General features: G+C 40.0%; 1 protein-coding gene across 1 annotated transcript in view; it reads right to left on the bottom strand.

Moving 5' to 3' along the window:
* IQGAP2 (IQ motif containing GTPase activating protein 2) overlaps window positions 1-23,348 on the bottom strand; it is a 296,704-nt gene that overhangs the window by 233,055 nt on the left and 40,301 nt on the right. The window contains exon 2 of the mRNA XM_059418098.1: window positions 11,508-11,607. Within this exon, the coding sequence (XP_059274081.1) occupies window positions 11,508-11,607 (100 nt within the window). The remainder of the gene's footprint in view (window positions 1-11,507; window positions 11,608-23,348) is intronic.

The raw sequence follows: 23,348 nt of genomic DNA, 5'->3' as shown, positions 1-23,348 counted from the left end.
CTCTGCCCATTTCTTGATTGGATTATTTGTTCTTTGGGTGTTGAGTTTGCTAAGTTCTTTATAGATTTTGGACAGTAGTCCTTTATCTGATATGTCATTTGCAAATATCTTCTCCCATTCTGTCAGTTGTCTTTTGATTTTGTTAACTGTTTCCTTTGCTAGCACCCTGCAATTCTGATGCAGGAGACAACTGAATTTGAGCATCACTTTCCAAAGTCACCTTCTCACTGATGTGAGGTAGGTGATGTGATGTGTCTGCCTCGACTTTTGCCATGTAAAGTCTTTGAGGCAGGAAAAACTGTACTGCAAATTATTTGAAAGGAAGGAAAATCAATGACTATTTAAGCAAAGCAAGACTAAATGAGGAGAGTACAGCAATGGCCAGAACTGAATTCTTGAATTCCTGTTCTAGCACCTAACTGGACTCAAACTTCTCAGCAAAATCTAAGAAAAATGAAAGAAGCAGGCAAAAGGCCTACTTCCTCAGACTTCCTAAGACTATGAATTCAATATATAACTAAAAGAAAACTTCAACTGAACTTCCCAAACAGCCCAAGTTTAATATTTTTATTTTTGTTTATTTTCACCATTGAGCTTTCTACCAATACTTTTAAAAATCCATGTGAGTTGGAATCATGGGACGAAAGAACAGGTATCCAACAGCCAGGAGACTTTATCCTGATCCCACATCTGCTGGGAGCTCCACCATGGATTAGTGAGTTGAAGAACTCAGAGACTCCCTGTCCCCATACACATACTGGAGATTTGTACTCTGTTCGAGGGTAACAAGTCTTCAGACGAAAAAAAAAAAAAAAGCAACAGAACACCATTCTACAAATGGAAGATATGAAAAAAATCATTCTCCAGCAACCTTCTCCAACTGTTTTCCACCACCAGTCCTCCTGAGAGTTCCCCTAAGGCCTTGAATAAAGACAATGTTTTAAGAATTATAAGCATCACAGCACGAGGCGGCATCTGGTGGGGAGGTGCCTACAGGAAGGAAGAGACCTCAGCAGTGTTTGCTATTTGTACCTTTTGATGTTTCAACAAGAAGGCAAAGCATTCTTTCAAGCCAGTTTTAGTAGTGGCAGAACCAAAAACAAAACAAAACAAAAACCTGAGGAAATGAATGTAGAATCCAGACCTAACCAAGAACAAAGATGCACTAGAACTAGCTTGGGTGAGAGAAGAAGAAAGTCTACATCACTGAAAAGTACAAATTCCTACTAAAACTTCAAGAAGTCTACTAGAACAGAGACAGACAAGAGATGAGAAGGGGAGGGAGACTATGAGCTAAAATCTTCCCAGAACTACTAGTCAAAGTACTATTTAAAACAAAACAGAAACAAGCAAGCAAGCAAGTAACAAAAAAAGTTTATAAGAGAGAGAGAGAGAGAGAAAGGGAAACAGCAAGACAGAAAATTAAAAAACAAAAAACAAAAAACAAAAAACTCCACAATGGATGGTCGTACTGTGTTAATTTCCTTAAAGCTCAGGCAGTAAAAGCTCATCAAGACCTACAACAAAGCTAGTCTATATAGAACCTAAAAACCAAGACCACCAAAATCAAAGAGTTCTTATCTCATGATAAAGACATGATCGAAACACACTGAGAAATAAGGAAATAAGACAGTGTGTTAGTTTTTAAGCACAGTCTTTGAAATCAGACAGACCTGGTCGGAATACCGTTTACATTGCCTGGTTGCTGTGACCTTGGAAAAATTCCTTAAGTTTTTCCGGGACTTGTTTCCTCCATCTATAAAATGGGGATAACCCTTTGTAAGTTGAGTGCTTTGGACACTCTGCTTGGTGAGTGAATGATACTCACCTGATAACCTTTACAGTCAAGTATGTTTCAGACCATGGAAAATTCCTAGCCTGTCCCAGCTCTCCAACTTCAAAGAGCCCGAAACAAATATAAGCTTTGGGATCAAATATCAGTTGCTCAGCATCTCTTTGGCTGGAGATGATTAGTATTGATGATTTATTTTTTAAAAATACCAGCACTCTGAAAAGTTAAGCTCCGATCTGTCAGATCTCACCTGACTGGCATCTTCCCAATAGATACCCAAGGCTGGGACACAAAATAAATGCAACTGAAGAAGTCTCTCAGCTCTGTGTTCCAACCCCAGGCTCGCCCGACAAAGACCATACAGTATATGTGGCTGAGTCAGGGAGGTGAACCTTGAATTTGTCCCAAAGCAGTGGACTTCCCAGAGTCCTCTGTCCCTCACATCTAGTCCCTAGCCAAACCCTGCAGCTTCTCCCTTTACATCCTTAGTATCTGACCCTTCTTCTCCAGTTCCATAACATACTCCCCAATTACCACCCAGCTGGACCTCAGCACCAATAGTGCCCCAAGGGCCAGGCCACAAGCATCACACCCTGGCAGGTTGGGCTGTCTGGTACCCTGCCTCCTCTTGCACCATGATACACCCTGTTAAGACCAAGTCTTATCTGAGGTTGTTCCCTGATGGCTAACTCTGAAGGCTTGTTCTCCTCAGAGGTGACTCTATCTCCCTATTGTTGATATGTACCTCAGGGGGACAACCCGTGGGCTGTCAAAAAGGGCCTGGATCTCTGTGCCTGTAGCTCCCAAAGCAAGTGAATTGGAAAGCAGGTCCAAACAGTCTACTCCTCAGAAGCAAGCCTTCCTCCCCTCACACAGGAGCCAGACCCTGAGAAGAGCCCCTGCTCCCAACTCAGCAGTACCCCTGTCGCACCGGCCTACCAGCCACTGCATGGAGCAACCCTGCACTTCATATTGTTCTCTTGGACGGCCAAGGTGACATCAGAACCAGTGAGAGAACAAGGAGGAAGGGGGAAATGCCATGGAAATAGAAAAGTTATTTAAATTTTGAAAATGCTATTAAGAATTCCCTAGTATTTCCTTAACCTTTTTTTATAGAGCCTCTACATGTCACTTAATGGGTCGATGACCAAGAAAGCTATTTTCTTCCAAATTCCCAGTTTCTCTCTGTGTCACTAATGAGCATAGCCATAGGCAGCATACTTCGGGGAGGGAGGGACCAAAAAACCAAAACAGTGAGGTCCAAGCAAATCTAATAGATTCTCTAAAGCATTTCCCAGTTAAAAGATTGATTTTCTTAAAGTAGTCACAAATATTCAGTGTTTGTAAACCCATATTCACGGCTCTCACTTGCTTCAACCTAGAAGCATTTCTCCTTTCAAATCTAATTCTCTACCTCCCTACTAGGTAAGGCCAGAGCTTGAGACCTGATCTAATCAATGAGGTGTCTTTTTGGTTTGCTGAGTTGTGAGCATGGACACAAAAGGAATCTCACCCGTGTTTTGTTTCACTTCCAGGACACATATGAAACTGTCACAGACTCACTAATACAAAGAACAGCTTGGCTCACATAAAGAGTTCTTTGAAGATAATATTTCTAAACAAGTCCATCACCAAGGGAAGGATTTTTTGCTTTGTTTATTTTCAGGGATAGGAGAGAAAAAGTAAGCACACCAGAGGATTTGCAGCATTTTCTCTCTCCTTAAAAAAGAAATATAATACTTCAGGAACTTCCCTGGGAAAGAAACAGCAGCCCCATTCATAACTATTTGCTCAAGTGTAATTTGCAAATTCCCTGTCCTTTTCTTGCCAAGACAACCTCTCCCATTCCTTAACCTTCATAATGGCTCCAATTTGATTTCCCTCCTCAACTCAGAGTTTTCCCAAAGACAAAAATCCCAAAGATTTTTTTGCACAGTTATCCTAAAAAACTAAAGAAACGAAGTTCTTAAAATAGATTCATTTTCATTATTCAAATCTAATTCCTTTTTTTGAAAATTAACTCCTTTAATTTAAATGGTAGGATTTCTGTCATCAGAGAGAAACTTTCAAAGTCTGTATGAGGGGTACCTGGGTGCCTCAGTCATTAAGTGTCTGCCTTCAGCTCTGGTCATGATCCCAGGGTCCTGAGATCAAGCCCCAAGTTGGGCTCCCTGCTCAGCGGGAAGCCTGCTTCTCCCTCTCCCACTCCCTCTGCTTGTGTTCCCTCTCTCACCCTGTCTCTCTCTGTCAAATAAATAAATAAAATCTTTAAAAAATAAGACAAAAGCAAAGTCTGTATGAGAAGCAGACGTGTCTAAACAGTCCCGTTTCAGCAAAATACCCACAGCAAAGAAACTATCAAAACAGCTCTTAGGGTCCACTTGAAAAAATGTAAAAATCCACTTGGTATTACTTAAAATGGCATGAAGAACAAAAAGCTTAGTCCAAAATAGTTCCCAATTCAAAAATAACAAGGAATAAATAACTTTAGTACCATAACCATGTAGACCAAGACAACATCCAATTCCTGATTTGGTTTCTGATAGTAACAAAGTATTTTCCCTGCTTAGTACATTTTCTGGGGTCAACAGCAAAAGAATATGCATATACCCTATAGAAGGCTGCTTGGAAGGTGGCCCCTAAGGATTCTTGCCTCCCAGAATTCATGCCCTTCTGTACTTTTCTCCCCTTGAACACAAGCTGGATTTAGTAACTAGATTCTAATCAATAGAATATGGCAAATTATGGGACTCTACTTCCAAGAATAGATTACAAAAGGGCTCTGGCTTCCATCTTACTCACCTTCTTGCTTGCTCATTGAAGGAAACCAGCAGCCATATTGTGAGCTACCCCCACAGAGAGGCCCATCTGTCAAGGAACTGAGGGAGGCCTATGGCTAATAGCAGCAAGGAACTGGGATCCTCAGTCCAAACGTCCATCAGGAACTGAATCCTGCCAACATCAAGACTGAGCTTGGAAGCAGATCTGCCCTGCTTGAGCCTTGTGATGACTATGGCTTTATGAGAGACTGAATGCCAGAGGACCGAGCTCAATGATGACCAGATTCTGGACTCTCAAAAATTTGTGAGATAAATGTTCATTGTTTTAAGCTGCTAAGTTTAGAGTAATTTGTTACATAGTCATGGGTAGCTAATACATATGCCAAATATCCTCTGCCTCCCAATGACTGGTTCTTCATGATACCGTGTAAACCCTTTATACTGTGAGAAACACTGAGTCAAGAGCAACTTTATAAAGCAGTTAGCTCTCTTTTTTGGTCCTAAAAATATTCCTTTCATAATTCTGTCATTTAATATTAGCATTGAGACTTAATTAACAAGTCCATATGTCCAGAAGTCATAATTTTACCAACCAGTAGCAATAATTTCAGCCATAAGTCACCTTAATATACAGGTGACCTCCCCCTCCCTTCATTTAGTCATTCCTTCATTCACTGAAAAATACTCTATGTCCTTCTCTAGGTAACTTCTAGTTCACTGTGGTATCATTCAATTGTCTAGGATTCCCAGCTTCATAACCCATTGGGTCACATAGATGGCAGGAACCACCTAAATGCAATATAGAATTTATCAGTGAGACTAAGATTAAGGCTGAAAGTCTAGCCAAACCATCTAGAATCTCATCTACCATCAATCTAATTCACATTCTACTTCTTATCTCCAGGAAAAGGAAAACATACAGAAAACAAAGTAAACCTAATTAGTAAACAAATGATAATAATAATACAATACCGGGCATTAAGTATTTCATTCAAGTATGTGACCGATATGATGTTATGGTACCCTAGAATAAGGGGTTTTGACCTAGATGGGTCTGTCAAAGAAGGACTCCCTGAAAAAGTGAGCTGAGATCTAAAGACCATAGTAACTGATTAGATAAGCAGGAACAGGGAGTAGTACATGCAAAGGTCCTGCACAGGAAGGCACATGGAAAAGGGGTCAATGTGGGTGGAATATAAAACAATTAGGGAGCAGGGCACGATATGAACCTGGAGTACAGGCTGTAAGGATGGGACTAGGCAGAGCTTATGAGGTCCTATAAAAGGGTTTAGTGTTTATTCCAAGAGAATAATTAATAAATAAATAACCACTGGGTGGTTCTCAATGGGGTTGGCCACAACAGATCAGAGTTTTGAAGAAATTCATCTGACTATGATACAGATTAAGGATTAAAGAAGACAGAGGAGTGGGGAAACCAGTCAGAGACCACTGCAGTAATCCAGCAAGATAAGTTAAAGGTTTCAGGAGGCTTGTGGTAAGGAAAAGAGGTGAAAATAGCAGAGATATTTAAGAGAATGATGGGCTGGATACGGGGAGATACTCATGCACACACATGCAGAGAGATTAACGAAGCAAACGTAAGTGAAGGAAAGAATTTTAAGCTCATGAGTAAAAGCTTTAACCAAATAGTAAGCTTTCTTGAGCACATTATTAGTTGCTTTATCTCCATTCCCCAAAGTGACCCTATTGTGCCTGTTTATTCAAGGTGGATGCTCAAAAAACTAGAACATGAACACTTTTTAGACAATCCATGTATCTTAGTCATACCTTCAATGCCTGTTTTGTCGGCTAAATGCCATTTCTTGTAATTTAACAGCTTTACTAAGAAATTCTCCAAGCTAGTCTGGTCAAAGGAACTTTAGTAAGAGTTTTAACAAGATATAGTGTTTACACCAACCCTTGACCCCTTTAAAGTATACAATTGGGTGGTTTTTAGAATTATGCAACCATCACCACAATCAATTTGATAACATTTTTGTCCTTGCAGTAACAAACTTCATACCAATTACCAGTCACTCCCCAATCTCTCTATCCCCCCCAGGCCTAGGCAAACAGTGATCTACCATCTGTCTCATGGATCTGCCTTTTCTGGATACATCATATACACAGAATTATACAGTAAGTGGTCTTTTGGGCCTGGCTTTTTTCACTCAGTATATTTTCACTGTCCATCTGCATTGAAGTATGTATCAGTATTTCATTCTTTTTTTTTAAGGTTTTAATTATTTGAGAGACAGAGATAGCGACAGAAATAGGGAGAGAGAGCACAAGCAGGGAGGAGAGGGAGAAGCAGGCTCCCCTTTGAGCAAGGTGCCCAATGTGGTGGGCTTACTATTTGGTTTGCTGTGATTGCTTATTAGTTACAGTTTTTTAAAGTTTTTTTTTCAGGTTTTTTACATCATCAATCATGTCATCTGTGGAAAAAATATCATTTTTATCTTCCTTTCCAATCTGTATAGGCTTTCTTTTTTTATTTCATTAGCTAGAACTTCCAGTACAATGTTGAAAAGGAGTGGTGAGACAGAACATCTTTGCCTTTTGTGTGATCTTAATGGGAAAACTTTGAGTTTCTCAACATTAAGTATGGATGTTAGCTTTAAGCACAATGTTTTTCATTCAGGCTTTCCCAAACTGAGTGTGTTCCCCTCTATTCCTTGTTAACTAAGAATTTTTATCATGATTAAGTTTTGGATTTTGTCATATGCCTTTTCTGCACTGATATATTGACATCAAGTAATTTTTCTTACTTAGTCTATTAATGTGATAGAATACACTGATTTTCAAATGCTCAACCAGCCTTGCATACCTTGGGATAAATCTCCCTTGGTTGTGATTTAGCATAAAGTAGTACCTCATTGTGGTTTCACTTCACATTTCCCTAATAGCTGATGTTAAGAACCCTGCCCCATTCTAATTGCACATTTGTATCTTACTTGGTGAAAAGTCTGTTCAGAACTTTTTCCCACTTCAAAATTATATTTTTACTTTTTATGTTGAGTTATATGATTTGCAAATATCTTCTCCCACTTCATGGGTTAACTTTTTACTTTTTTGATGCTATCCTTTGAATCATAAGCCTTAATTTTTTGATACTAATATATCTATTTTCTGTTTTGCTTGTGCTTTTGGCACCAAGTCGCAGAAACCATTGCTTAACCCAAGATCCCAAAGATTTGTTTCTGTTTACTTTTAGAAGTTTAATAGTTGTAGTTCTCAAATTTAGATTAGATTATGCATGAGATAGGGATCCAAATTCATTTTTATGCTTGAGTATTACCAGTTGTATCAGGGTTATTTGTTGAAAAGACTGTTTTTTCTTCACTGAATTGTCATGATTGATTTTTGAGTTAAACTAAACTTGTATTTATAGGATAAAACCCACTTAGTGGCATGTAATGTTTTATATATGTTACTGGACTTGGTTTGCTACTATTTTGTTGAGGATTTTTGTATTTGTATTCATAAGGGATACTGGTCTATCATCATCTTGAAGTACCTTTGTCTGGTATCAAAACAATACTAGTCTTAGTAGAATGAGTTGGGAAGTGTTCCCTCCTCTAATATTTTTTGGAAAAATGGGCAATTTCTTGATTTAATTTAATCTTTTTGCTTAAGTCTAATCATATTTTCTGTTTCTTTTAGAGTCAGATTTGGTTTTGTTTTTTGGGTTTTTTTTTGTTTTATTTTTATATTTTATTTATTTGACACAGTGAGAGAGATCACAAGTAGGCCTAGAGGCAGGTAGAGAGAGAGAGGGAAGCGGGCTCCGCGCTGAGCAAAGAGCCTGATGCAGGGCTCAGTCCCAGGACCCTGAGACCATGACCTGAACCCAAAGCAGAGGCTTAACACTCTGAGCCACCCAGGCACCCCTAGAGTCAGTTTTGATAGTTTATGTTTTTCTAGAAATTTGTCCATTTCATCTAGGTTATTTTATACATATTTGTTGGCTTGTTCATAGTAACCCATCATCCTTTTCACATTAGTACTAGTATTTTCTCTGAGTAGAGTAACTTTTAAATGGTCTAATAATTATCACAGAATTTTGTAATTAATAAAAGCAAAGTTAGATATATAATGGACTGTTACAATTTTGGGTTTTTACAAATTCTGACTTACAGGACATACAAATATATCCTTCCAGCTCTCACCTCTAGAACGGAAAAAGAGAGGCACAAACGCAGAACCTACACATTTTTAGTTAAAATACACCAAAGTTGGGAAGTGGGAGGTTGGGGGAGCCAGATGGTGGGTATTATGGAGGGTACGTATTGCATGGAGCACTGGGTGTGGTACAAAAACAATGAATTCTGTTACGCTGAAAATAAATAAATAAATAAATAGAATAAAATACACCAAAGTTGGTTCAACTGTATTAAAAGCAGAAGCCAACCACACTAACAATGCACACTAACACATGCATATGCACGCACTATAATAAACCCACTATGACAAATTCCAAAGGCATGAGCACTGTAAAATAATCATGTGCCAAACCCTCTCAATTTTTTGAACAGAGACTAATTCATCCCTTCATTTATTTCTTGAATTCAGGACCACCAGAATTCTACACACTATGCTTTTTGAAATCATAGTTCACATACTAATATATATGTATATTAATGACCGCATAAATTTTTATAGTCTCTGTGACCAAGAATCAGGTTCCCCGGAAGTCACAAAAACATGTTCAGATCTTATGAAGATTCATAAATACATATTGCATCTGATCTCTTCTCATAAAAAAGAATTTATAAAACCATCTGAGAGGATAAGTTGTATATTTTCTAGTCTTTTCTTTCAATGGAACTATTCTTAAACTTTCTTCAAAGAACCTGGACTAATTATTATGCTTTTTTTTTTAAGATTTTATTTATTTATTTATTTATTTATTTGACAGACAGAGATCACAAGCAGACAGAAAGAGAGAAGCAGGTTCCCTGCCAAGCAGAGAGCCCGATGCGGGGTGCGATCCCAAGACCCCAAGATCATGACCTGAGCCAAAGGCAGAGACTTAACTCACTGAGCCACCCAGGCGCCCCTATGCTGACTTTTCTAAAATGAAATTCAACTACAAAATTTTGAAGACCTTAAACAATATGACAAGACTTCAAGCTGTGTTGATACCTTTGACACATTCAGGAGAAAACTATGCTTATCGCCATATACCTGACTGGTACTCTAGTTTATAGAACACTTAGGCCTTTTTTATTTTAGTTGATTTTTGGGTGGGGGGAAACCCCAGGTTATAGGGCAGGTGATATTAATGTATTTTTTAAATTTAAACTTTTTATTTTATGACACAATGAAAACTCCTTACTGCATTAACATCTTTATCATCTCATTAGAGAGGAGATCAAATTGAAGTTCCCACAGATTAGATGACCTGCCCAAGGTCACAGAGCTCCAGAGTGGTAATTGTGGGAGCAGGAAATCCAGTCCCCTGACTCCCAGTCACACATCTCCTCTGTGTGACACTGCTTCTCACTTAGAAAAAACAAGAGGCAAAAAGTTAGAACACAAAGTGTGTTTAAGACGAAAAGTTCCAGTAACTCTCCCTCAACTTTTTCTCTGAAAGAATGTATATTTTGAATGTTTAGGTATCACTCTCCTTATCTTTGTTACCAACAACTTGACTAAAAGCCTATTTTTCATAATCTGACTGATATTGAGTCTTCAGTGACCTGCAACCTGTCAACTTCACAGACATATTTAATAACCTTTAAGAGCAGTCTTCAGAGCTTAGCTCTACAAGAGACTGTTAAAATATTAAACAACAGGGAGAAATCCCCTTTCAAGCAATTTTGAGGCCAAATTAGTTCATGTGTCACTGAATGTTCTTCTACACAACAGTGATTTAAAACCTCATTCTTTGCAACTAATGAATCGTTGAACACTACATCAAAAACTAATAATGTACTGCTATATGTTGGCTAGCTGAACATAATAATAATTAAAAAAAAAACCCTCAGTCTTCTAGCTCTGTAGATAGCTATTTATTAGTGATTAGAGATAATACCAATGACCATGACCCAAATATTTTCTATACGCTTAAGCTGGAACATATTATCTGCCCATGGAACCATACTGTTGTTCGATCACAGCACAAAGTACTCAATGAAAACGTAAATCACGGCATATGGGTGTTATAGCAGTCAGCATTCACCCATCATAGGACAAAGTTCTTCTGAATCCTCTGACACATAGGCCTAAGTCCAAATTATTTTATCTTCACTTTCTCCTCAGAGAAATCAACATTTACTTATAATCTAAAAGGTCATCAAGAGTTAATATGATTTTAGAGACAATGTATCCTAAGTGGTCACACACCCATGGGTTAAAATGGAGATTGCAGTCATAAACCTACACTTTAGCCTAGTGACTGACGGACTTCAGTCCAAAACAATACTGCCCTATAGGGCATTTATAATTATTGGGGTGGGAGTGAGAAAAATATCTGAGGAAGCTCTGCAGGGGGGAAAGGATTAAAGTACACTGAGTGTGACGAGCACTGAGTAATGTATACAATTGCCGAATTGCTACACTGCACACCTAAAACTAACACTGTATGTTAACAATATTGGAATTAAAATTAAAAACTTAAAAAAAGGAAGGTGATTTAAGTCTTCACTCCCCCCCATATCCACACCAGTGACATAAGGAATCTGAAAAAATCTGCACTTTGGCCAGAGATTTCCTGGCCAAATCTGAGGAAGAAATACTAGTTGCTTCCCTGCTGCCTTGACCCTGGTTGTGGCAGCAACATTCTCTCAATTTGCCTGACCATTTACAAAAAGACAGATGGTCCTTCTCCCACTACACTGCTACCATCGTGATAGCAAAGGAGTTACTAAAAGTACAGGATCCCAAAGAGCATCTAAGAGAAGGTGCACAAAGAGACTGTGCGGGGATCTTACCTTTTGGCTTCCTCTAGGTGGCACAGATATTCATAAGCAATGTTCTGTCGCCTCCTCTCATCCATCTCTTCTGCAGAGAGCCTTTCATCGTCCACGATAGCTAAAAATAGAGGAGAGCATCACGTTACTTGTAAGGGCAGTGAACATCAAATAAACACCTAAGACAACAACTAGAAAAAAAAAAAAACTCACCAATTCAACAATGGACACTGAAAGACAGGGGTATTGAAACATCAGGCACAAAAAGATCTGCCTTAGGATTATTACAGTATTTCTTTGCTAGCAATAAAATAAAGTGCAGTATGGGTTAAAATTACTCCATAGAATGAGAAAAACCATCATAGTTCATAGACATGATGTCATAGAATTAAGACAGCCTCAAATCAATTAGAGGATGGTCCACTTGCAACAACTTTCCTTAACAAGCTTGTAGAATTGGCCCAGTGGCTCAGGTTGGACCTTCCTGAAAATTCTGATGTTTAACAAATAATCTACAAGGGCGTGTGTTTTCCCATTCCTGGAGGGATTTAAAGCTTCTCATGCAAAGCAAACTCTGTTTTATAAATGCCAACATCTCTGAGATTCCTCTTTCACATGCTTCTTGGCCTTTGTGAGGCTAATCCTCCTGGTCAACAGGTATCCAAAAGATCAAATCAAAGGAGACATCAAGTAAGCAGTTTCCAAGCCCACACAGTTTATTCCAACATAAACCTAGTTTATAAGCTTCCACAATTCAGCTTTGCTTTTCTGTAGAGAACATGGCCTCCCCATTTCCCGAGTGCATGTCCTCTGTCCAGATTTTCAACAGCACTCAACTATCACATCAACCAACTCCTAGCTGTCCATTTTCATGACAACATTCCTTTCCCATAAAAAGGAACTTCTTTTCCTTCTCCAATCCTGCCCTTTAATTCTGATAGCTAGAAAATCAATTTGGTTTCCAGTTTGTTCCATTACTCATCTAATGAACACCAAGGTAAGTGTGTAGCAGTGAAATGGGTCACGCGGGGCAGGAAAGCCCGTATGCTCTTTTCTTCCCCTGCCACCAGCTCCAATCAGCCATTTCATAAGTGAGACCCCTGATTCTAAGCAGAAGAGTTAAGTTCAGCCGTCCATCCTTTAAAAATCTAATCCCATGCCCTACCAATGAGAAGTCCAAAGTATCATCATGGCAGACAAAAGGAATGCAGATCAAGTTTTGAACTCTTACTAGAGCAAGTACAATGCTGAATGCTTAAGACCTAAAAATAATATCAGAACCCTTGAAAGCTCAAAAGAGAAGGGCTTAAATTGACATCAGTATAAAATATGGCAGAATTCCACAAGCATATAAGAACATGTTAGATGCTTATTTATCAAGTGCTTACTTTGTTTCAAGCCCTCAGGCTGTGTTTCTTAGGAACTGTCTCATGTGAGTCCTGTGACACTATGAGGCAGGTAGTTTTGTCCTACCTCACAGAGTAAACATGTTTGAAGTCATTTGCCCAAGTGAAAAGTAGAAACATAAGGGCCAGAAACGTGTGGGTAGAATGGAAAAAACAAACAAACAAAACCAGTATGAAAGAACTTAGGGAAATATCTCTTCTTATAGATGAGGAAAAAAAGGAACTAGTAGAAGGGAGAAGGGAGATGTGGAAGAATACCAGGACACTCTTGGATATAACAAACCTGGGGCCAAAGAAGCAGGAGTCTCTGCACATCTCACCATCCTTTTCCTACGTTCCCTTCCTACCTCTCTCAGCTTCCCAGTGTGGCTCCACTCCTTGAAAACATCCCAGACCAATGGTACCAAGAAGGGTCAACAAAGATTTGTGTTTCTCAAAAGCATCTTCTTTTTCTCAATAAACTCAATCCAATCTGAACTTTAGAGGAGAGCCCTCAAGCTTCGGACAAGTACCAGCTCTGGAACCACCCTCCTCTGTTCCTCCACCTCAAGATCCCAGGTCTTCACTGTCTCTCCCCTGGAGTCTTGCGACCACCCTCAAAGAGCCTGGTAGCCACCCCTCCTTCACCCATTCTCCTCTCCACCATCAGAGCATCTTCCGAACACAAGTCCTACACGTATTCCTCTCCCTCCCCAAACCTGCGATGGATCCCCATTTCCTCTGGAACAGAGCTCTAGCAGACCTTCCTGTCCCTGCCCGACAAGAAGAACTACATTCCAGCCACTTCTTCCAGAAAGCGCAACGTTCCAGCATCACACCAGTACTTTTTAGGTTCTAGTGCTTCTGTACTCCACTCTGACTCTGCCTGGAAAGCCATTCTCCCACCTTCTGTGTGTGACATCTTCTCAAGAAAAATTCTGTGGATCTCCAAGTGAGGATCCGTCTACTTTCCTCAGCACTTTGGTTCACCTCTTTACTACATCATTCATCACAGAAGGTCAGTCACATCTCCTGCTATAACATGGGGTTCTTCTGTACAGGAAGGGACTCTTGATTCATCTCCATGCCCCCCTCACATTGATCACAGTTCCCTGCACACAGAGAACAACAACCATGTGCTGGAAAATTACCTTCATGAAGTGAGCTCCCCATCATCCCTATATTTTGCAAATTATGCCTTTTCTTATCCTGAGGTCTCTACAAGGTAACTGGCATGCCCACATACCCTCACCTATTCCTCCTTCTCCACTGTTCCTAACACTTCATCCCCAGGACACGTCATGATTTCCAGTTTCTTGGTTTGATTTCAGTCTAAATATGGTCTCCTATTTCTGGCAAGATACTTTCATTTTACAGCAACTTCACACATTAAAGTTTGAAAACAATATAAAACTCCTAGTATGAGTCCACGCAATCATCCTACGCTTCTCAACTTTAAAGTAGGAAGGCAGGAGTCACATTCTATTTATTTGTCAGAGAGAGAGAGAGACCACAGGCAGAGTGGCAGGCAGAGTCAGAGGGAGAAGCAGGCTTCCCGCAGAGCAAGGAGCCCGATGTGGGACTCGATCCCAGGACGCTGGGATCATGACCCGAGCCGAAAGCAGCTGCTTAACCAACTGAGCCACCCAGGCGTCCAGGAGTCACATTCTAAAGGAGCCACTCTCCCTGCCACCTTCCTTTTTGGCTGCTACTTCCTTCTACCTCAATCAACCCACCCAGGAGGAAGCAGAAACCTCAACAGTACTTCGTTCCTAGGCCTCGACCCTTAACTCCCTGCACAAGCCACTGAAGAATCCACCAGTCCAAGGAGAGGTACTGGGGGATCTCAAACAGTGACATCACCCTGTCCAAAGAGAAGATTTGACTTAATGTTTCAATTAACACATACACACACCCACAAAGCTTTCAATGGCAGTTCCAACATATTGGTCACAGCTGATAAAATTCTGCCTATCCTTACAGCTCAACTCAGTCACTTCCTTCCCTAAGTCTTCCCTGTTTGCTCCCACTCAAAATGTGCTCTCCTAGCACCTCCTATATGGTTTCTTTTAATAGTCAACTCCTAGAAGGCAAATTTTTGTCCTCAACGTGTCCAGCTCACTACCTTACACAGGCTATGTGTTCCGTAAGACTATATGACAAACAAATGATCTCTTATGAGGAATGGTTCATATAAAGGATCTAAAATATCATTATAATTAAACAACCAAAAGTGTGACATAATTGCAGGATGTTTAGATAGTTGGGGATATACTCCCTCCAGTGGAGGAAGGGTCAGCAAGAATCAAGATCACTGGGGCACCTGGGTGGCTCAGTGGGTTAAGGCCCTGCCTTTGGCTCAGGTCATGATCTCAGGGGCCTAGGATCGAGCCCCACATTGGGCTCTCTGCTCAGCAGGGAGCCTGCTTCCTCCTCTCTCTCTGCCTGCCTCTCTGCCTACTTGTGATCTCTTTCTCTCTCTCTGTTAAATAAATAAATAAAATCTGAAAAAAAATAAAAAATAAAAAGAATCACAAACACCAGAACCCGGAATCTGTTTGATGATATGGTAGGACTTAAAACATGTCCCTTTAAGGAAAAGCAGGTTAAAAATATGGTATCGTATTCATAGAAAGTCATTAATTCATAGAAATTTCATCAATTCACAGAAGTATACTAGCGTTTAGCATTTTACACACACATAATTATTCTGGGTGACTCAAACTTTAAGGAGCCCTGAAAATCTTCAGTCCTGAATATGTCGTTCAATTCAAATGTGTATTGAAACAGCTTGTAACATTTGAGATCAGCTTTTAGCCTAAAGAGCATAGCCAAGTGGCTATCTCCCCATTCTCGGGACTTAAAGAATGGCTACCAGAGATGTATACACCAAAGAAGGAACTCAAAGGAAGAGAACTGATTCCAAGAGCCTAAAACAGGCAAGGGACAGGGGTGGGATATAAAGATGAGAGAATCTAAGTTCAAAATTTCCACTAAGGCAAAACAGTCAGTAAACTTGACCCATGATATATTCTGGCTTCACACCAGCTTCCCAAAGCATTCCCCAGCCACCTGATCTTAACACGATCCAACTTCCCTTATCTGAATCGTCTTTTGAAAAAGAGGCAAAACTGAGGTTGCTATATCTCCGCAAAGAGTAAAATTAACTTTGGCCCACTATGCAAATATGAAGAGTGTCTACACTTTTTTTTTTTATAGTCTAGAAATTCAAAGCAGACCATAGAGATTATTAAGGTCCACCCTGCAGACTGGATGGGAAGGATCTAGGACTTTGTTCCAATTAGGGGAAGAACTAAAGGCAATAATTGCTAGATTTGGGATTTCTTAATTATTATTTCAGAAAAATACTTGAGAAGCAAGAAGACTTATTTTCTTTCCACGTAGGCACAAGTAAAGTTCCATTTGTTCACTGTCTGCTCCTACACACTCCATCATCCTTACACAGATCTCAGTAAGGAAGAAAGGACTGTCAAGTTTCCAAGACCAATTTAAAAATTTTAGTTCCAACAGTTAAAATAACAGGAGGAATTGTAAAACCTTTCGTCTGGATGAGCTTCTACTATTTTTAAAAGAAGAGAAAGGAATTCAAGTCATCTCTAGTTGAGTATCAACTTTTTATTCTTAAGATGGTCAGTGCAAAATGTTCCAAATTATGTAGAACCAGTCCTAAACTTATTCTCCCATTCTCTACAGATAAGGACACAGATTATTTACTCTAACTTTAAAAATATATGTATTTTATTTTTTTAATTTATTTTTAAAAATTAACCTATAATATATTATTTGTTTCAGGGGTACAGGTCTGTGAATCATCAGGCTTACAAAATTCACAGCACTCACCATAGCACATACCCTCCCCAATGTCCATCACCCAGCCACCCCATCCCTCCCACTCCCCTCCAGCAACCCTCATTTGCTTCCTGAGATTAAGAGTCTCTTATAATTTGTCTCCCTCTCTGGTTTCATCTTTTTCATTTTTCCCTCCCTTCCCGTATGATCCTGTCTTATTTCTCAAATTCTGCATCTCAGTGAGATCATACGAAAATTGTGTTTCTGATTGACTTATTTTGCTTAGCCTAAAACCCTCTGGTTCCAACCACGTCATTGCAAATGGCAAAATTTCACTTTTGATGGCTGCATAATATTCCATCGTGTGTGTGTGTGTGTGTGCGCGCGCGCACACACACACATCTTCTTTATCCATTCATAAAAAGATTTTATTTTTTTAAATCTATTTTGAGAGAGAGACAGAGGCAGAGACAGACAAAGCATGTGTGAGCAGGAGGAGGGGCAGAGGGACACAGAGAGAACCCCAAGCAAGTTCCCAACCCCAAGTTGCATGCTGAGAGCAGAGCCCTACATGGGGCTTGAATCCCAGGATCCCAAGATTATGACCCCAGCTGAAACCAAGAGTCCAACGCTTAACCAACTGAGCCAACCAGGCACCCCTTCCTATAACTTTAATACTCCATAGGAATTATGATATTTTACCATTGTTTTACAGATTTAGCAGGTTACATAATGACAGTTCTCTGGGCTGTTCTCAGGGAGTAGCAAGTCACTGCTAACACTCTGTCCCTATCCTCTGAAAAACTATCCCCCAACAAAAAAGAATATCAAAAATTTCTACAAAGCTGTTTGAGCTTTAGAAGACAATAGAATACCAAGTCTTGGTCCAATTTTTCTTCAACTATTAGGAGAAAATAACCAATCACAAATATTGAAGAAAACAAAACAACCTCTTGATTTTGAGTAGTGTGTTTTTCCTGCATGTTTCATGGGCATAGGTCTTTTTTAAAAAAGATTTTATCAAATTTTTGTGAGAGAGAAAGAGATTGATAGAATGAGTGGGGGAGAGGCAGAGGGAGAAACCGATTCCCTGCAGAGCAGGAAGCCTGACTTGGGACTCGATCCCCAGGACGCTGGGATCATGACCTGAGCCAAAGGCAGATGCTTAACCAACTGAGCCACCCAGTCATCCAAAGGCATTGGTCTTATTTCTCTAATCAATATAAGCTCTTTGTAATGCATATATGAAACGTAACATATGGAAGAGATTAACATTTTAATGAGCACTTACTATGTGCCAGGTATTTTACATATGTTATATCTTAGTCCCTGCATCCCTCCTTTAAGATAAGAATTTCAATCTTTACTTCTCTAGTGGGAAATAAACTCAGGGAGATTAGGTAGTTCAGGTTTAGGTAATCCAAGGATCATAAAGACTAGTGAATGGCAGAACTGGGATGCCAAACAACTCGATTCCAAGTTCTGATCTTTCTACTACACGGCAATGTCACTGCATCCCTGCGTGTGTTTGATGACTGGCCCAGCGGTGATTAAGCTCTTCTGAGGGTGTTACTAACAAGTAAACAGGGTTAGGGTTAGGGTTAGGGACTTTGTTTTTCCTACTGTAAACCTTATAAATTGATGCTATTTTGAGAAAGTATAGAAGTAAAATGAGAGGCTTATTTCTCAGAAATGCTGCCATCTCAAATGTAGTCCAGCAAAGGAAAAAATATCAATATTAATGCTGCCAAGTTACACTTACCAGGAACGTAGGGGCAGTAACAAGGGCAAACTAAGAACAAAAATGTCAATGATGCTACTCACGTGATACATCACATTATAAGCAAAGTCATATGATCTGTAAATACTGAGAACACATTTGAGAAAATTAAACACTTTTTTTTCTCTCAGGGCCCTCCTTTATTCTTTACTCCTCTTTCTCCCCAAAAGGCGAATTTCTGACTGCACTGACAAAGATCTGATGAAAAGGTGTGGCTGAGTGTCAAGGGAAGTGGCTTTGGGGTTAAATGTGCCTGTAATAGCCATATTTAGTTAAAGAGTAGTTAACTAAACACTCAGTTTTATCATCTATAGAATGGGAATAATGCTACCCACTCCAAGAAGCTGTTGTATGAATACTTTTTTTAAAAATCACGTATTTAAAATTACTTTATAGTTAAACTAAAATATAATAAATTATTAAATAAGCAAGTTATAAAACATAAAACATAGATATGCATAATAAAGACAACAGATAATCTGCTCGTTTTTCAAGGATAATTGATTATACTCAATTTTCCCCTCACTTGGTGGTTTTAGTGCATATCTCCATATAACTTGTAAATTGAATGTATTTGAGATTATATATATTGAAAAAAGCAAAATTTGAATTTCACACATGTATACTCATAATCAACAGGTGTATGTAATGAGTACATATTCTTAATAATTATATAAGGTTATGTTATTACATGCACTGAAATTTAGGGGGAAACGCCTAAAGGAAATAGCAAATGTTAAAGCACTTGTTTTTAAAAGGAGTGCTCTGGGCTTTTTTAATGTTTTTGAATCATACACATTTTCCAGATACTCTATACTCTATATCATTGATGTGTATTACTTTAATAATAAAAGATTAAATGTGTTTTAATGTTCAGTTATAGAAAAAATAAGAGAATAAGGAATAATAAGGAATAAGCCTTAAAACCAGTTCCATCATGGGATGCCTCGGTGGCTCAGTTGGTCTGCCTTCGGCTCAGGTCATAATGCTAGGATCCTGGGATTGAGTCTTACATCCGGTTCCTTGCTCAGCAGAGCCTTCTTCTCCTTCCGCCCTTCACCCCACTCATGCTTGCATGTGTTCTCTCTCTTTCTCTCTAATAAATCAATAATATCTTCAAAAAAAAGAAAAAAAAAGCGTGCCATTGTGAAGCATGTCTTCCACACACTAATTGCTCCACTTGAACTTCTAGAGAAGGATCAGCCATTGCAAATGCGCAACAATCATTAATCAGCTTAATAAGGAAAAAAGATCACAGAAGTTCAAAGACAGCAGAGAGTAAGACAACCAAAGCCAAGATATTCTGTCTGAAGGCCTTACGTGCCTAAATGCTTGGGTGAGACAACCCGACTGGAGAGAACAGGTAGGATTAAGACCAAAGCAAAATGGAATGAATGGAAGGGGACCTCATCAGAAGAATGAAGAGAAGGTTCCAACATGCCAACATTGTGATATGAGACCTTGAAAGTCTGAACCAGGGAGAGGAAAGAAAAATGTAGCGATGATTTGCAAGGGCAGAATTTGGCAACAGAACGAACAGGATGAAGTAGAGCATGGTACGGGGGAAGAAAAAGGAAGCCAACAAGCAGAAGCCAACTCATTTTGTGACTTCATATGGTGGAGGTGGAAATGGCTCAGCACCAGAAAGTCCCCTGATACGCCACTTTACATAAAGGCAAGTTTGTTTAATTAAAGAGAAAAAAAGTGGAAGCATCCCACTGTTCTAGCAATACACTAAGTAGCTGCCTTTCAATCTCAATGTATATTTAGAAGACAAGTTTAATATAACAGACTCAATTAGAAGGCTATGATGTAGAACAGAAGGGCACTATTAATGCAAGCATATGCTGTTTGTTAGTGATTGTGAATTAACACATGATTCAGGACAGTCAATTTTTTAACTATGCCAAAAACTCAGCTCTGAAATGGATCATACCATGCAAATGGAGATATTTTGACAATACAGTCATGGATAAAGAATACTTTTCAACTGGATTGTTGGGCTAATGCAATTTAGGCTAGTTATCATTATCAAGAAGTTTCTGTTTTTGAGGACATGCAAATCACCATCATTTCACACCTTGAGGGTTTGTGGGAGACCAGACTTGTGAGAAATCATGTCACACTACATATGGTGCCAGTATCAAACAGCAGGACTTAAACCAAGGAAGTGGGGCTCTTTGGTTGTCTTTCTTATGTATATCTATACATTCATAAAGTATTACCATGAAAACTATCACCTAAAACTGCAACAGCCCTAACAGATAAGTGGACAAGTATAAATTACTTCCCCTTGTCTAAAACTAAAATGGTTTAAATTATCTGCTCCAGGTGCCAGAGCTAGATGACAGACCTGGTTTGTATTTAAAACCAATTCTTGGCTCGTGCTTAGTTTTCATCAAACTTTTGGAGGTACCCTATTCTCTTAGAGCAAACATATTTTTATTCCTTTATGTCAACAGCACGGGAAGCAGTAGGAGGAAGTGGAATGGCTCATGTGGGAAGGGAGTTGAGTTGGCAAGAGTGGGTGAAGCTAACATCAAGTCTGCCGGCTGCAGAGAATGTATACAAACCCTGATTTTGTAAACTTCTTGAGGAGGGTATAAAATACCCTGAGAACGGCCCTCTTGTGGGAAAGAATTTACCCCACTTGGGCAACAAAGCTGAAAATATTTTGGTTTTGGCTTGCTGTGTGCTTTTTGTTCTAACACGCAGTACAAGGTCCCAAGTTCAGAAACGTGGATATTCTATGAGCACAATGAATGACACCAAGGTTTTCAAGATCTTATGCTTCTTTAGTCCAAAACTGAAAAGCTTTATACAACAGCCAAAGCAGCAACCACGTTAAATAGAATTCATGCTTTTCTGCTTCAGACTTAAATTAATAACTGATCTCCCTCCAGCAGTTCTATCTTGGCTAGGGACTGGACCACGGTACTGTACATAAACTACACCACATGTTTACTGCACATCAGAGAAGACAGCCAAAGCGTGTGTCAGCCACCAGCTCTTTAGAGGATTTGAATACGACTGCAGAATTAAGTCACTGTTTCTACTCCAGACATGAGAATCTCGCTAGCATTTGTGCAGCACAAGTGTCCATGACAATGAAGCCAAGTGAAGATGGAGACTTACTATTGGTCCACGAGGTACAAAATGCTGACAGAGAATTAATGGAGATGCAGAGTCCTAAAATGCCTTCCAAATGCCTTATAATTAAATCCAATAAATACAACAGAATGTGTTTCTTTTGGTATGTGGCAAAGTCTCTAACTAATGGCTAAATAGTTCCAGTGTATGGCAGGGGTAGAGGGAAAGGATGGAATGGGGTGGGAGAAAGGACTCTGTGCCCCTCAGAGTTTACGATCTGACAGAACGCATACTTAATGCTGGAGACATGCTGGAAAGCTCCTTTGGAAAAAGGACAAATTAATTACAGGACAGAGAACAGAAAAGCCAAAGGGAAGAACAAAGATTATTCAATAATGGGATTACTCAGGGTCAGTTTTCCAGACTACAAGTGTTTGACATCAGGTTTGAAAGAGAGGAGAGTGAATTCGGTGGGGAAACACAGATAGAGAAGTCAATGAAGAATGGGTGACGTGCACCCGCACCTCAAGACTCAATCTTGTGCTTGGTCTCCTGCCCCATTCCTTCGCCTTCAGAGTCTCCACTCTGCCCTTCCCCAATCTCACAAAGGTCTCTGCATTTCTTGAGATGAACAAGGCCACTACCCAGGATGCTTTACAGCTGACTCCTAGGCAGTGTAGTTCAAAGGCGTACAGTTGTTTGGTGACAACGAGAAGACCATACGATAGCTCATACTCCAAGAGCAGGGCAGAGTTTCACTCTATTGATAAAAGCTCTTTCAACAAAGCTAACCGGGCACATCTAATAACACACGTAATTGCAAGGGAATCAGAGAGTTCACTGGGCCTCGGTTGTTAAAGCAGTGACGAAAATTACTGTAATTACTATAAAATACTCAAGCCAAGTTCCTTATTTTGCCAGTTCACCAGCATTCGGTCAATAAGGATTTGCTTTCCCTTGGAACATGTTCAGCATTGCATCCATGGGAGGTAGGGATGGAAATTAAGCCAACAGTCTTAGATCTGCTCTTCAAAATCCATGCTTCCCATTCCCTCTCCAAGTCCGCTATCCACTGCTAGCCTGATGCCTCCCCTAGTCAGAGAGCCCCAGGCAGCACTAGGTGTGTTTCTGCCCTCTGAGGTGGATTCCTCTGCCACAGTCTTGGGAAGCTCCAAGCTCTCCCCTAACCCAGCTTCCCCTCCCTGTTGTGATCATGCTGGAAAGAGTAAGAGATACCTAAAAGATGATGAAGGGCAGAAAGAAGAGGTCCAGGAAGAAAATAAAGGTGGCTGTGATTGAGACCGTGGAGAATCCAGGCTACAGGATTGAGGGAGGAGAGGATTCAGTAGAAGGGCTGGTGGGAGCAGCTGGTGAGGCTTTGGATCCTTGACATTCTTCCTTCCACTGCCCCCCGAGTGTTTGCATGGCAGTTTCTCCTGGCACTAGTATTGCTGCTTGGAGCCTGCAGTAATCCTGTGACATTTTACAGATGTGGAAACAGAGACTTGGAACTGCTGAATCATTGGTCCAAGTCCACAGCTGACACGTGGGAAGCAGTCCAGCAGCAGCCCAGACTGACTAGCCCCTTACCTTCAGGAGATGCATACCTGCCTTTCTCAGCCCTCTCTCGACCTCCGCACACTCCCTAAGTTCCCCAAACTGTGTATTCGTGACTTGTGTCATTTTAAAAAACTGCCCTCAACGCAAAGAGTGAACACATGGAAAAGATGGGGCTTGAAGAAAAGTGCCCAGGGCATAGCTTCAAGGCCAATATGCCCAAGTTGCCTAATTCTTGTC

This window comes from Mustela nigripes, chromosome 12, assembly GCF_022355385.1.
Source record: "Mustela nigripes isolate SB6536 chromosome 12, MUSNIG.SB6536, whole genome shotgun sequence".
Classification (NCBI taxonomy): domain Eukaryota; kingdom Metazoa; phylum Chordata; class Mammalia; order Carnivora; family Mustelidae; genus Mustela; species Mustela nigripes.
Note: the sequence above shows the minus strand (reverse complement) of the source record. Positions and strands in the feature narration are given on the sequence as shown.